The 16,541-nt window shown below is 33.7% G+C and overlaps 1 protein-coding gene across 2 annotated transcripts; it reads right to left on the reverse strand.

The window, feature by feature from the left end:
- Window positions 1-6,604: 6,604 nt before the first annotated feature.
- On the reverse strand, window positions 6,605-16,079 carry LOC130809991 (uncharacterized). Of its 2 annotated transcripts, XM_057675882.1 has the most exons (3): window positions 15,779-16,079; window positions 15,441-15,546; window positions 6,605-8,337 (listed from the first exon to the last, which is right to left on the reverse strand). In XM_057675882.1, exon 3 carries the CDS (start codon window positions 7,762-7,764, stop codon window positions 6,967-6,969), a length of 798 nt encoding a protein of 265 aa, XP_057531865.1. In that variant the 5' UTR covers window positions 7,765-8,337; window positions 15,441-15,546; window positions 15,779-16,079; the 3' UTR covers window positions 6,605-6,966. The 2 variants fall into 2 exon arrangements, with proteins under 2 accessions (XP_057531865.1, XP_057531864.1); XM_057675881.1 differs by lacking the exon at window positions 15,441-15,546.
- Window positions 16,080-16,541: the final 462 nt, after the last annotated feature.

Here is a 16,541-nt window from a genome sequence, read left to right on the forward strand (position 1 = left end):
CTTATGCGGTCGATTACCTCGCAAACCCTTAAAGATACCTACGTGGTGCCCAGTGATCTAGCTGTCTTGCAGTAGATAAAATAGAAGAAAGATTAAAAGTCACACAAAAGATTGAAAATTAAAAGGATAAATAACAGTTGCAAGTTCCCAAAACAATTAAAAACCTAAAAGAAGAAAAACATAATACTTATGAATGTTCCCATAAGTTTTTAATATTAATTCTACTAGAGATTCATTGAGATATCTTCTTATATACACAACCTTAAGGGTTGTATATATCATTACCAATAAATAATACTCGCTCCAATTCAGTATAATTGTCCCTTTTTCTTATTTGGTCAGTTTACCTCTATTGTCCCCTTTTCATTTTAATATATAGGTTTTTTTTACCATATTGTCCTCACAAAACCCTGAATAGTTACGAAAATATCCTATGTTAATAACATAACCAAAATCCATAAACAACTCTAAACCCTAATTACCACTAATCATTTCCTTCACTTTATCAACCCTACCCACCCACCTGTTCTCATTTAACCCCTCCATTTTGATTATCACATCCCCTTTCAAACCCTAATTACCACTAATCATTTCCTTATTTTATCTCAATGATGAGAACATCTTGTTATTTGTCACATCTTACTTCATGTCTTCATTACTCCAAAATATAAACCCAAGGTATTTGAAGCATCTACTTGGGGTGATTTCTTTCTCTTTTAGTTTTATAATACGTCTCGTTATCTCATTAGTGCTTAAGGTACATTTCATGTGCTTTGTCTTACTCCAACCTAATTTTAACTTTCTTGACGCCTAATCATGTCTCAATTATTCTAACTTAGCATATATCCCTCCCTAGTCTCATCTTCCAAAATAATATCATCAACAAAAAATATGTGTCATGGCACGTCTTATTGTATTGATCGAGTTATCTCTTCTAGGACTCCTACAAAAAAAATAAGCTTATGGTTGAGCCTTGATGAAGATCAATCACGATGGGAAAATTCCCAATTTACCATCAATATGCCATAATATTCGTTTTTACTTCTCGATACATATCTTTGTCTATATTAAAGTATTTCTTTGGAATACGCTTCTTTTATTTTTCCCACTAAATCACTTCTCTTAGTATCTTATCTTATGTTTTTTGTTTTAAATTAATAAAAACCATGTGCAATTATCTCTTTCTAGCCCTATAGTAGTCTATCATCGAGCTTATAAAATGAATTGCTTCCATCATAAATATAAATTTGCTATATGATATGCTTATATCTTTCCAACTAAGACTATTTCACTTAACTTCATAGTATAGCTCATGAGTTTTATTCCTCGATAATTAGAGCAATCTTAGATATCTCCTTTATTATTGTACACGAGCATTAGATTATTTCTTCTCTAGCTATCAAGCATCTTATTTGTCCTCAAAAATCTTGTTGTAAAGATTTGCTAGCCAAGTTACTCTAATCGTTCCTAGGCATCTTAACTTTTTTAAGTTGTGATAAAATCTCCCAAGTTTCAAATTTCTATTTTCCTTAACAGTTCTTCAATACTCGGTCATTGCACATGTCCAAACCATTTTAGTTAATTATCTTTCATCTTAGCCTCAACAGTTGTGACACCTAAATCACCTAAATATTTTGTTATGTCTTGCATTCTACATAAATCCTCAAAGTATGTTCACTCGTCCATCCAAGCATTCTCATTCCACTACTCCCATTTCCCTAACGAGCTCAATATTTTGATGCATATAATAGTGTTGATCTAATAGAAACTTAACAAAAAACAAAAATAAGATAACAAGTAAAGAAGAATAATGTGGTACTACCAACTGAACGCTAAATAGTCGATCAAACTTGGAGTGAACAACCTACTTAATTCGTTCTCGAATTAAATGAGTTGTGCCTTGTGAAATTAAGAAAGCGTAAGAAGACTTTGCCTAAAACAATCAACTACACTTTCAAGCAATGAACTTAGAACACTTTTTTCCAAATATTTCTAGTAAATCACCAGCACTTTATGCACAATCTTCTTTATTTTCATTTAAATCGACTTATCATCGAGTGTGAATCACCAAATGTTGTAATCCTGAAAAAAATATAGCAAATAATAATACCTTTCACACTAAAAAGATCATTACTTTGTACTCCAAGAAGAAAATCATCATTGAAATCACAATAGTAATGCCCAACGGTGAAAAACGCACCCACGCAAGACATGTGCATTCTTAAATAAAATAGAAAATCTTGATTGAAAATGTTTGATAAAATAAGAAATTTCGGTATAGTTGCTCATTTATACATCACATTTACCATGAGGATGGTTGATGAGAATCATAAACTCACAAATGAAGGACATTATGTAGTAGCTTTAAATCCAGCTTTATCAAGTTTTATTTACTCAATACCAGTAATTTACAAACTACCAAAGCCTAATCCTTTAGAAACTCATATCATGTCTATTACATCAACAGTAACATTTTTGTTCAAGATTCCTTGATTTCACTTAATGACATTTCGTAAGTGTTTGGTATGGAATTCAAGACCATAAGAACGGATTTATATAACCAAATTCCTTGGAGTTTGTTCGTTTCACAAGTTTACATTACCCAATTTAATTCCAATAGTTGATTGAAACCCAAAATTGTTACCCGTCAGTATTGAGCGAAAACAAGGGCATTATGCTAAATTACATGTCACTTCCATTATCGTTTAAACTTTCAATTGTTATGACATGCTCTCTCCCCTGCTTCACTCTCTCCCATAAATTCTCTATATTATTCATCTCTTTACACCAATATTTTGTTATCTCTCCTCGATTCGCAACAATAGAGGATTTGGCCTGTAATACCCCAAATTTAGCTTGAAAAAGATTGATAGACTACTCATATCAACAAGGTGCATCTTCTTTTCTAGGGAGCCCATTTGCTAAGAACTCCACAGTTAAGCGTGCTTGGTGGGGAGCAATCTTAGGATGGGTGACCTCCTAGGAAGTGTTCCCGGGTGCGCACGAGTGAGGCCAAAGTGCACTGGAAATACTTGCGTTGGTTTATGGGGCCAGTCTACAGTCACCATGAGTAGTCACCAGTGGTCCGAGGGGCCGGGGTGTTACATGGCCATTGCACGGTTTCGGGGCACCTAAATCAAGGTTGTCGGAGTATAGGGTAGTAGTAAGTTCCAACCAACACGACGAAAGGAAGTAAGAGCAGTGGAGGTGGTGGCACAACCGACTACAGAAGATGAACGAATCCAAAAACATAATGACAAAAATCAGTAAGTGTTTCTTCTCCATACACATACCAAACTGTCTAACGAAAACACTTAGAAATCTTAACATTACCTTTTCCTTTCCTTATTTATTCCCTTTTTATTCCATTACCATAACTCATACCACACACCCTTAATAGACTTCACACAATATATAGTACCTCAGTACCCCAAACTTAGAATTTCCATTGATCTCCCTAATTGTAAAGATATGAACAATTCTCTCAGTAAGTAAAATCACACCTTAAAACAGTTTCACTTTACTAATAGAGGATCCATTCATTTGAATAAGTATTAAATATTTAATAATAAAAAGTTTTCAACCTTGCAATTTCCACTTAATCAACTTCCTAGACGCTAGCAATACAAAAATCGGAAGGATTTCAATATAAATCAATCATAATAACATTTACTCACGATGATCACTAACATGGCTAGATTGTACCCTCAGCAAAAGGTGGCTAACTCAACCTAAGCCACCCACTATCTTCACTTAATGTGGTAAGACCAATCATCCTATATTGAGGTCTAGCTCTAAAATATGTGTAATCACCCTTCATTCTAGCTCATGTTAGTATGTTGACAAAAAACAATTACCACGGGTATGTTGATACAATTTAATCAATCATTTGTTCCATTACACGATAGCAAAGTTAGCATCCTAATAAATCAATCTAGTAGAAACCAAAGTCATCTACAAGCAAATCCCTTGCAATGAAAGGATATAACTGAAGCATGCCCATTTCATAAACTCCTAATTGAAACATTTCAACTTTAAGGAGAAAAAGAGAGTAGTTATACATACTCCCTCCGTCCCATTGAATTTGCATCATTTTCCATTTTGGTCCGTCCTACTTAATTTGCATCATTTCTACTTTTGAACAATGACCCGCCACTTTCTTTTAATCCCACCCATACATTTTAACTCTCTTTTAATTTCATCCACACAATGCATTCTATCTCTTTATTTATTACCACTTTCTTAAAAATACATCAATTCCTCTTTGATGCAATTCAAAGAGGACATAGTAGTATATGTAAATGACTCAATATTATTCATCTATGGAGGAATGTACAAGAGTTAGTTTTAGATTGCAAGCCATCATTTTTATTGATTTTTCTTGAAGGTCTACCTTTCATCTTTTATGGAAGCAATGTTTTGAATTAAAAATGTTCTTACAACACGTGAGATAAAGGCTTTCCAAACCCTATGCTTTTCGACATACAATCTTCGAGAAAAGGCTAAAGAATAAAGGAAGAAGTGTGGTCAATTTCACATAGGATGCAAATGGGAAAGGCTTTGTGTGTAATCATCATTAGGTAATGTAGTAAAAAACAAAATAAATAAAAAATTAGTAGTTCCTCTATTTTTGTGGTTTGAACTTGACGACTGAAATTCTAAATGACATATAGATTTAAAAAATTAACTAGAACAACTTACACATAAAGTCCCTCGTCCAAACTAATCATTGCTTCGTAAAACAAACTTAATAGTTTGTCATTTTAAGATGAACCCAAGATTAAATAAATACCACATGCATAAAAAAAAACTAACCTTCAAGGTGAGAAACTAAAATGGGTAAGGATAAAAAAATTAGCTCAGTAAGCTCACAAAACAATGGAACACACTATAAAAACCACCCATTTGATATTTTATCCTTAGACACTATAATGGTTATAATTTCTACGGGTACTAAATAACAAAAAGAGAGGTTTGGAAGGAGTTCCTGCTAAACATCAATAAAATTCAAGAAAATTTGTATATTGTTTAATCCTTATAGTAAGATAACTCACTCACTTTTTCTTGCACTAGCCACAATCATGCATGAATTTAATGTAATATATACAATTAAGGAAAGTAATTGAAACATATTCATATATCACAACACCACCACTTAAGTATTGAAGTAAAAGACTCATAAATCTGACCCCTAAAAATGATGAACCACAAGTCCACAGCCACCACCAAACTGTTCTCCGTTTGACGACGCGTTGGGGAGGCTATGTTCTTCCAAGCCTTACACCTAACAAATCAAGGCTGCCACTTAATATGGCTCAAATCATGTGCATTTTTCAAGGTGAAGTTGCAAATGGTGTGCGACTAAGTGTTGATCGGAAATAATATATTGGTTATCACAAATAAGAGTAAAACCCCGCCTAGGTGGGAGGCATGTGGGTGTCACTTGCACCTTGTTTGGATTGAAGGAATCGAAGGGAAAAGAAGGAATGGGATTTGAAGTCATATAGTTTCCTTTATTTGGATATCAATTTTGGAGAGGTTGTCTCTTCCTTTCCCTCAAAACAAATAGAGAGACTTCGTCTTTTCCAACTATTCTCTCCTCATCCTTTCCCTTCCTTTTCTTCCCCCTTTCCTTCCTTTCCCCTACCTCCTAAATTCAAAAATTCTCATCCAAACAAAGTGTAAACGATATTGGATAATCGAATTTGTGACTGAAAATAAAGGAGAGGCAGAACAATGTCCATCAATAATGGCATACTTATGAATGTCAATGTAAGGTTCTACTTTTTACCCACAATCTTCATCAATTATTCTAGTTCCAATTCATAGTTTCTCCTAACCCAAAACCAAAAAGATAAGAATGCAACAATCTTTCATTTCCAAAACAAAATAAGAAATTAAACTGAAACTTAAATACATTCACAAGAGCATGAATTCAAATCAAACAAAAAAACTTGTAAACAACAAATATTCAACTAAAAAACAAGTGTGAAAACAGACCTTTTTGTTTTGAGTGGGGATTTCCCAAAAGCTTCTGTTCAATTTCGTGATTTAGGATGAGTTTCAGTTTACTTTATCCAATCTAACGATGTACAGTGGTTTTTTTTATCACGTAGGAGGAAGTTAAAATCGAATGAGGATGAAAGGAGGTGGTACTTGCTCCTCTGTTATCAAATGCTCCATTTTCTCAACAAAAGTCGGGTTTTTTTTTAGTAATTGAAGGGAAGAGTGTCTATTTTAATCATGTAATTAAACATTGTCTTTACTAAGTACTCAAATTTATTTATTTATCTTTCGTTTATACAACTCTATTATTTGTTTTTTTCTAATGGGCAGTTTGTTTAGGCTCGTTTCACGGTAAAATAGTATCATACAAGACTTGTTGACCCATATTTAAGTTGACCCAAATAAGGTCTTCTATCAACAAAGAATTTATCGATCCAAGGTAGATCCGGATTCTAACCTTGATAGTCAGTTAGTAACAAATGTTAGTGGTGTGCAGTACATTTATAAAACATTTTTCATAAAAGATTATTCGTCAATATATTTTCAACATGCAGCTCCTAAGTCAAGAGGCCATCATACAAAGACCATAAAACCAGAGTAGGATAGCAAAGCTTCTCCACCAGTCTGTTAAGTATAAGACAGCTGCAGAAATCTAAAATAATACATGATATTTGTTTTTACATGTACTAACACAACACATAACACATCACATTATATTGATATAGCTTAACCTGGATAATATTAACTACCCCATTTTTAATTGTCAACCAACGCACACAGTTCACTACTTCAATCAAGAAGTGTCTTTTAAAGAGAGCAAAACAGCTTAGTAGCTAAACAGATACCATAGAAAAGCCTCAAAAAATGTCTCAACTTCTTATTTATTTACAACAGTAGAAGATGCCAAACTCGGTAGCAAAATCCTGGTAAAACCACTTGACCGGCTTACATAACATCAGCTCAGCAAACACAATGCATGGTACCACCGGATTGTTCCAGAAAGTTGCTCGCGCAGCTGGAATCAGGGCTACCTATTTCAATACCATCATCAAAATCCAGCAGAGTGAAAGCAGCAAACTTGTTTGATGGTGGTACCTTATCGGCATCCAAAAAGGAGTCCAAACACTTATCAGACTTTCCGCCCATGTTGCGGTGTTGTTTCTTATCTTTCGATGCACTTGCTCCCCCACGTGCATTCTTACTCTTCTGCTTGCTCTTTCCATGTTTCTTGTTGCTCTTTAACTGAAGCCGAGACTTTTTCTTTGGATAGTGAGATAAGGAAGTTGGTACAGGATCATACACATCAGGTGCCCAAGATACACTCAGCTTCCTAGGAGGAACACCTTCCTTCTCTCGGCCACCTTTCATAGCAGAGATGAGCTTGTTTGCAGTCGGAAGAGACTGAGAGCGCGTACAAGACTTATTTTCTGGCTGAGATTCAGGTGCATTTTCCTCTTTAACCGCAATAGGGAAAGTAGCGCTCTTGTGTAAGCACTTACAAGATGATGCATTAGAGCCCTCCGGATCTAGGTTACTGTCACCTGATCCTGTGCTTTCATCCTCCAGACTGCTACTGCCATAATCTGAAGGTAGCTTGCTGCTGATTTCCAGGTTCTCATTATTCACTGCTAGAGTATCATGAAGTGCATTTTGAAGTTCCTCTATAGTTTCAATTCCAGTAACACGGCAAGCATGCTGCTTCTTCACGGCAAAAGACTGTTCATCTGTAGCACTACCGTCAACATGAACAATGTCCATCGGAATAAGAGCCAGGGAACTGAAAACACAAAGTTCGTATAGCAAAGAAAACACAGAATTGCCCTAAAATAGAAGTAGAAAAAACCTTCTAAGACTATTGCAACGATGAAAATGCAGATCAAACACCTCCCAATGAGTAATCCCGGTTTATCTCCAAGATTTCAGCAAGAAACAGGGGGAAACCAAAAACACAAGGAGGACAAAAGTGGACAAAATAGTGAATCACAGAAAAAGCCTAATGTTAACTAAGATTACCACGCCGATCACTTTTTTCAAGATGTTTCAAACGATGGGAACATAAAAAACTATGCAAAGAAGTAGCCAACAAAATGGAAGGGACAATAGGAAATATAGTGGGCACCGAACGCATTGTGTTCCGATGCTCTTCGACCCCCCCTCGGGAAAAGTAAACCCCAAATGCAACAGAACTAGTGTCTATTCAAGATCCTTGTTATTAGAAATAAAGTGTCAATTTCTCACTAGAGGTAGACAAGTTACTCGGCAGCTTATATTCTCTCCAAAAGTAGTATATTCCTTCAGCTTGAGGTATTGAATAGTTAATTCTATCACAATCTGCCAATAAGAATAAGAATGCATAAGATTTTCAAGTTAGAAAATATCAAAAATTTAAAGTACAATCAACAAATTTCAAGTCACAAAGAGAATAGAGAGAAAAAGAATAATCAACAGTGGGAATTGTCCCAAAACATGCAAGTAAGTAGACCTCAGCAATTATCTAGAGATTGAATCATCATCAAAAGGTTAATAATATTTATATGCATCAGGCAGAAATGCATCCAAAAACAAGCGATTTACTTTAACATCATTGGTTAAGCAAAATTAGTAATTGATAAGTCCTAAGATTTGCTTAGCTAAGGTACTTCAGATCAGTTATAGCTTCAACTTATTTATGGTCTTTATTAAGAGGATGGTAAATATAATCCACAAGCTTAAAAACACAAATGCACAACCAATTGAAGCGATGTGTGACTCCATCAACAACTATCCTAAAATGCACTGAGCAGTTAAATACTAAAATCAAACAAACATAGCACAAATAACATCCTAATACACCATTCAAAAAAGTAATACAGCCTAGGTTAAAGAGAAATATGGATGCAGATGAAGCAATCAAAACCTGCAACAGATTCAAGGCTTGAAGCAAGAGCCTCTGGTGCATCCCTTTTATTTTGCAAATTAAAAAACTCATGGGACCGGAGCAAGACCAAGACAACTAGATGCCAGCACAGATCAAACATAAGACAAGTGCTTCACCAAATAAATTCATAAAATAACTAAATGACTGTTATTCATTGAGTCTTGAGGCTTAAGAGAAGAAAAGCTAGTTTAATTGAACAATTTAAGTAACTTATAACATACCCAATGTCGATTGTCATATTATTTATTTTTCTCAGGATTGTTTGCATATTTGTCTACAAATAACCAGACAAAAAACAGATTTCCAACCAAATAAACAAAGGAAAGAGCATGCAGAATCATTCTCTAATCAACTAGACAACATGAGGAATACCAATGAAATAAACTCTTGGTAAATGGTAACAGGGAATTTAATTTATCTGTGCAGAGAAACGGATATTGATACAAGGCAAATATTCTTATTGGGATAACACACATCTAAGTTATCTCCATGTAAAAGTGGATGTATTACCATGCCTAAGGGTGTTCAAAAATATCCGGTTTTGAAAACCCGATCCGAAAAACCCGATTTCCGATTTTTAAAACCGGGTAAATTACCCGGTTTTCCAAATTCGGGTCGGGTACCCGGTTTTAAACCGGGTATTCGAGTCGGATACGGATCGCGAATTTTAGAAAATCGGGTACCCGGTATCCGGTTTGATTTTTTTTTTTTTGATTTTTATTTCCAAAAGAACAAAACCCTAAATGACATAATCTACCTTGGGCCTATCCCAGTATCCCGTCTTCTTCCTCCTTCATTCTTGATGGCTGCTGCTTGCCTTCTTCCTCCTTCAGTCTTCACTGAGACGTCATCTTGCTTCTTCAATCTTCAGTTCTTCACGCCGTCATCTTGCTTCTTCTTCACCATTCACGTTGAGACGCATCTTCTTCTTCTTCATTTCTTCAGTTCTTTAATTGGGTAAGTTTGTTTCAATTCATCACCATTCTTAGTTCATCGCCATTCTTCTTCTTCTCCAGATCTTCTTAATTTTTCGCATTTTCTGATATTAGTCACAGATTTATTTTTTTTTTGCATTTTCAATTTTGTCATCCTAGTTCATCACCATTTTCGCATTTTCGATTGTCACAGATCTTCTTCAGTACTTATTTATTTATTTATTTATTTTGCCATTTTCGATTTTATCATCTTAGTTCATCACCATTTTCGCATTTTCGATTTTGTCACAGATCTTCTTCAGTACTTATTTAATTATTTTTTTTTGCCATTTTCGATTTTGTCCCAGATTTATTCAGCCATTTTCGGTACTTATTGAAGATCTACATGGATTCTTACCCACCGTTACCACCATCTAGATTTTCGGTAGCTCTTTATCATTTGTTCAAAATTCTGATATTTGTTCTGATATTCTGATTTTCGGTAGCCATTTAATTTGATGAATTGATGATGAACTGATTGTGAATTGATTGTACAACTACTGATGAACTGATTGTGAATTGTTAACTTCTACAAATCCTTTGTTTTTTGCTTTAAATTTGGAGAAAATAATTGATTGTGAATCACTGAATTGTGATGAACTGATGAATGGTAAATTGGAAATGATTCATGTAAGTTGTGAGTTGTGACTTGTGGTGACTATCTTAGCTGAAAGGTCATGGATGAATTGATGATGAACTGATTGTGAATTGATTGTACAACTACTGATGAACTGATTGTGAATTGTTAACTTCTACAAATCCTTTGTTTTTTGCTTTAAATTTGGAGAAAATAATTGATTGTGAATCACTGAATTGTGATGAACTGATGAATGGTAAATTGGAAATGATTCATGTAAGTTGTGAGTTGTGACTTGTGGTGACTATCTTAGCTGAAAGGTCATGGATGAATTGATGATAAACTGATTGTGAATTGATTGTAGTATTGTACAACTAGCGATGAACTGATTATGAATTGGTAACTTGTATAGAACATGGGGTCGTCTTTTGATGATAATGGAAATTCACTACAGAATGAAGGAACTCAATTTGAAGAGAGTGTTGATCGCTTGTTCGATGAGGATGAAGATACAAGATCACCAATTAAAAAACAGAAAAAACAACCTCACTGGTACGAGTAATAGATCAAAATGGTGGGATCATTACACAGTTGATGAATTGGATTCAACAAATTGCTCATTGTAAGTATTGCAAAACTTTTTGTCCTAGCAAAAATGGAACAACTCCTTTGGCTAATCATAATAAAAGATGCAAAAAATATCCTCCAAATTTGGATATGAAGCAAAAGAAAATTGAATTTTATATTGCTAGAAGAGTCAATGAGGATGGTAGTGTTGATAGTGTTGGTGTTCCGAAATTGTGGGAATTTGATTATGATTTGTGTAGAAAAAAACTTGCTACAATGCTAATTGTGGATGAATTGCCTTTTGCTTTTGTTGAACGTGAAGGATTTCGTGAGTATTGTAGGGCTTTGAATCCTTTATTTAAGATTCCTTCTCGTAGCACTACCACTAGATATTGTTATAGTCTTTTCATTGAAAAAAGAAATGAGTTGAAATTGTTTTTTCAAAAGTTTAAGTCACGAATTTGTCTAACAACAGACACTTGGACATCAAGGAAAAACTTAAGTTATATGTGTTTGACTTCACATTTTATTGATGATAACTAGAATTTGCAAAAGAAAATCATAAACTTTTGTCCTATTGCTGGTCACAAGGGAATACTTATTAGCAGAGCCGTTGAAAAATGCTTGATTGATTGGGGTTTGAAAAATATCATGACATTGACCGTAGACAATGCAAGTTCAAATGACATAGCGACCAATTACCTTAAGAAACGACTTAACATTTGGGATACTAGTTTGTTGGAGGGTCAATACCTACATATGAGATGTGCGTCACATATTCTGAATTTGATTGTGAAAGATGGTTTGAATGAAGTTGATTTGTCTGTTTTGAAAGTTCGTGTTCTTGTGAAGTATGTAAGGTCTTCTCCTGCTAGGCTTAACAAGTTTAAAGAATGCATAAAAGAGGAAAAAGAGGAGAGCAAAAGCCTTGTTGTTTTGGATATTGAAACTAGATGGAATTCAACTTACCTAATGCTTGAATCTGCTATCAAATTTAAAGAGTCATTTGCTTCTTTATGCATGAAAGATTCTGCTTCAGTTAAGTTACTTAGGAAGTTTGGTGGTGCTCCTACTGAAGAGGATTGGAAGGAAGTGTCTACTTTCTTACCTTTTTTGAGTGTTTTTTATGATGCAACTTTGATATTTTCTGCTTCTCGTTATGTAACTTGCAACTCTTATGCACATGAGATTTTTGGGACTAGATTATTGCTTGCCAACATGAGTATCGATGATGAGGGTATGAGGAAAATGGCTACCAATATGATGGCAAAATATAACAAATATTATGGAAACATCGATAATATCAATATTTTAGTGTTTGTAGCTGTTCTCCTTGACCCTAGGCATAAGTGGAATTATGTTGATTGGATTGTGCGTGCTTCATATGATGCCACAAAAGCTACTCTCTTGTCACTAAAGATTAAAATGGTTTTTCAAAACTTGTTTGATTCTTATTCTTATTCTATGCCTCCACCAAAGACAAGTGGAGCTACTTCCTCCACTTCCACCTCTTCAACCTCTACCATTTTTACTCAAAGTGGGACTCAAGGAGTGGGGAAGGTGGACCTTATTGAACTAATGAATTCAAGATATTAAATGGAGACAGGTTGTTCATTAACCAATCTAAACAAAAGTGAGTTGGATAGGTATTTAGAAGATGCATGTGAACCTCATGATTCTAACTTTGATATTTTACTATGGTGGAAATATCAAACAAAAAGGTATCCCATTCTTCAAAAGATGGCTAAAGATGTGCTTGCTATACCTATTTCTACCGTTGCTTCTAAATTGGCTTTCAGTACTGGTGGTCGTATTCTTGATGATTTTCGAACATCATTGACTCCAAAGATGGTCGAAGCCCTTATTTGCGCACAAGATTGGCTTCGTATTTCTAGAACTCCTTTAGCAATAGAGGAGAGTTTGCTTGCACTTGAAGAAATGGAGGAAGGTTAGTATAAATTTGTAATAATTTTTCAATTGATTATTTAATATTTAAGAGTAAAAATATTTTTCCTTTAACCTTATATTGTTCGACTGTTCGTGCTCTTGGTTTAGGTAATGCATTAACTTTGGAGCATTCAGAGGTCATAATCGATGGAACTCTCGACGTCGTTGAAGATGATTAATGGAGCTTGAAGTTTCAACTTATAAATTTTAATCGCTTGCTTTTGGTTTATGGAATTATGAGTTTATGGAATTATGGTTGTATTTCAATTAACTAATGGTTGTATTTTAATAGTTTATGACTAATTAAGTTAAGTATTTTAATATTATTTGAATTATATATTAAAAAAAATGTTAAAAGAAATAAGGAAAAAAAAATAAAAAAAAAACAAAACCGGGTATCCGGTTTCTGACCCGGTTTAAACTGGGTCAGATCCGGAACAGAATTTAAAGTATCCGGAAAACCGGGTACACGGTTTTTCGGAACCGGGTCGACCCGGTATCCGGTTTTGAACACCCCTAACCATGCCAACGAAATTCTTGGGAGTACTTATATTGTATATATTGTAAGTTAGAGATCAAAACATTAGGATAGGTTTGCATAAAATTAATCTTTCAATTTTGTAATAATGTGTAGACATAACCAACCAACCCCCTCCCAATACCCTCAAAAAAAAAAAAAAAAAATACCCACACAATCGAGTATCAACCACAAATTAGATATAAAAGAAGGTACATAAAACCAAACGACATAGATATAAATAAGCCAACAATAACTACAGATAATGACTTAAAAATCACAAGTAAATAAGTGTTACAACGATCCAATCCAAGGAAAAATCCTTCCGTTTTTCTTCAGTTGAACAAATACAAACAAAGAATTATCAATAACTTAAATTCATCAAATATGCTACCCAAAAACATTGTTAGTCCATCACATCCACAAACTTCAGGTAATATATCTGCAATTGAAGGGCCTGTTTTAGCTATAAATAACTATATAGCTTGTTAAAAATAAATTGAAAGAAAACAAGCTCTTCCATTGATAAATCGAAGCAATCATCAATAAGATTTTAACCTCATAACAACACACACAAAAAACAAAAACCTACTAACATAATCAAAAATAGATAAGTTCAGCAATCAAGCGCATCAAGAATCAGTGATTCAATTTTCGTAACCAGAATCTTTCGCATAAATTAGGTATAGCATCACCAAAAAAAAACCCCAATTTAATTGAAAAAAAAGGGGGAAAATAAGAGAACAAACCTCACCAAAGATCGATCTGAAAGGATGAGAAAGAAATAAGAGCATAGCGGCGAAAATCTTTACAAAAAAAGCATTGTCAATGGAGTCATTAAAGGGAAAATCTAGGGTTTGGGGTTTTTGTCTTGTACTTGAATATTAGGAGAATGTTTATCTTGTTGATGAGGAAAGGGAAAGGATAAATAGAAAATTCCTATTTATGGGTACCTTTTGGATCTGTCGGATGCAATATGCTATTTATATAGGATCAGTGGCAGATCCAAGGTTCATAGTCCCCTGAAACACCAACAAATGGAAGGGATTTCGACAGAGGTTCATTTGTAAAATTAACAACTAAAATATTTTTTATTTCGACAAAATGACTTGTAGAAGCGCAATGATCCCAAGAGAAAGCCAAAGTAATATAAAAGGTAACGAAGGAACTACAATGGTTCAAATTTACAATGAAAACATAGTCCAACAAAATGAATTATAAAGTAACAAACAATCTACAATTGCTTTCGCCTAGTTTTCATATTTTGGAATCTATGTACAGTAGCATCAATACAAACATTGAGAAACAAATTCTTCTCTAAAAAGGTAACTAAACTATCATTCAACAATTACCTTTGAAACCATTGACAGAACATCATCTTAACAGTACTAGATAAACACAGTGTTGTATGTTCATTGTTTTACTACAATTCACCATTCTTGGAACTTCAACCAAATCTAAACCCATAACTTTTTTTGAAAGAAAAATCTAAACCCATCATTAGCCCTTAATCTTTCATACCTAACTTAATAATTAAATATATTTAACATAGCAAACAGTGATTTTTCCTACTTCAATGATCATACAACAATTAACATTGAAAAATAAAAAGTTGAAACTTCCCTCAACCACGAACATTGCATTGGGAAATAATTTACCCTTTATCATCTCATAAAACCAGTAAGAACATTCAAACACATTCACAATTTTTTAATTATTCAATTATTCAAAGAAGATAAACAAAAAAATCAAACAAAATCAATGATTCAAGTTTAGTGAACACATTACAAATATTCAATTATTCAAATAACAAAAAAAAAAAAGAAAAAACACTAACAAAATTCAAGAATCAAGATTAAGATTAAAAGTACAACATCAAGCCTCAAGATTAAGATTAAAGATTAGAACATTAAGATTAAGATTGAGTAAAAATACCTTACAAAATCAAAATTTTGATTTTTAGGGTTTTTGTTGATGAATGTGAAATAGGAACCACGGAACCAGGGTTATTTGATTAACAATCCTACTCCTACTCTATCATCTATTCAAATTACAAACACATTAACAATTAAACATTAACAAATTTTCAATCACTCAAACAACATAAACCAAAAAAAAAAAAATCAAGAAACAACATTCTAACAAAATTCAAAAATCAAGATTTAAAAATAAATGTTAAAACAAGTCAACAAGATTAAGAATTTAAGATTAACACTAAGATTAAAGATTAGAACAAGATTAATGTTAGGGTTTAGGATAAAGAGTGAAAATACCTTAAAAAAAATCAAAAATTTCGATTTTTAGGGATTAGGGTTTGAAAACCTTCGACTCTTCGAGTTCGACTGTGTTCGAATCGAGGCGTCGAGCAACCCACAGCAGCACCGACAACGTCAAAGCACCAGGCAGCAGCGGTGGAAGGTGTCTGTGATGGAGCAGCAGCCGGCGGTGGCGTGGTGCGGGAGTGCGGCAGCGACAGTGGAGGAAGAGTTTGTGTAGAGTTTTTAGGTTTAGAGTGAGAGAGAGCTGAGAACCAGAGAGCGAGTAATTGGTAAATGAGACTGAACTAACAAGCCCCTGTTTTCGATTTTTTTTTAAAATTACGTGGGGCACGTGCCCGGGGGGCCCGTAGGTAGATCCGCCATTGTATAGGATAATAGTCAAATGGGATATTATTGTAACTTGCAAGTTGTAACAATCAACATTATTAGGTGGTTTGATTTTTTTATAATTTTTTTTTAAATTTGAATTAAATCTCAATATTGATGATTGCTAATAAAAATTTAAAGTTTGAATTTTTTGTCAACACTTATCTTTGATATTTTATTTGATTTTTTTACTTTTTCTTTTTTTTGTCATAAAAATAATTAGATAAAGCATTGCTATAATTAAAAAGGAAAATACTCATTTAAAATTTCATCTATAATATTGTTAAAAAATTTAACATCAAAGAAACTAATTAACAAAAATCTTGGTTGAATACCAAAAAAAATATAATTTTTACAAAGTAATAAGAAAATCAAAACAAAAGATGTCCAA

This window comes from Amaranthus tricolor, chromosome 4, assembly GCF_026212465.1.
Source record: "Amaranthus tricolor cultivar Red isolate AtriRed21 chromosome 4, ASM2621246v1, whole genome shotgun sequence".
NCBI lineage: Eukaryota > Viridiplantae > Streptophyta > Magnoliopsida > Caryophyllales > Amaranthaceae > Amaranthus > Amaranthus tricolor.

Excerpts from the sequence above, each read along its gene's own strand:
- LOC130809991 (XM_057675881.1), bottom strand. The coding sequence starts at position 7,764 with ATGGACATTGTTCATGTTGACGGTAGTGCTACAGATGAACAGTCTTTT.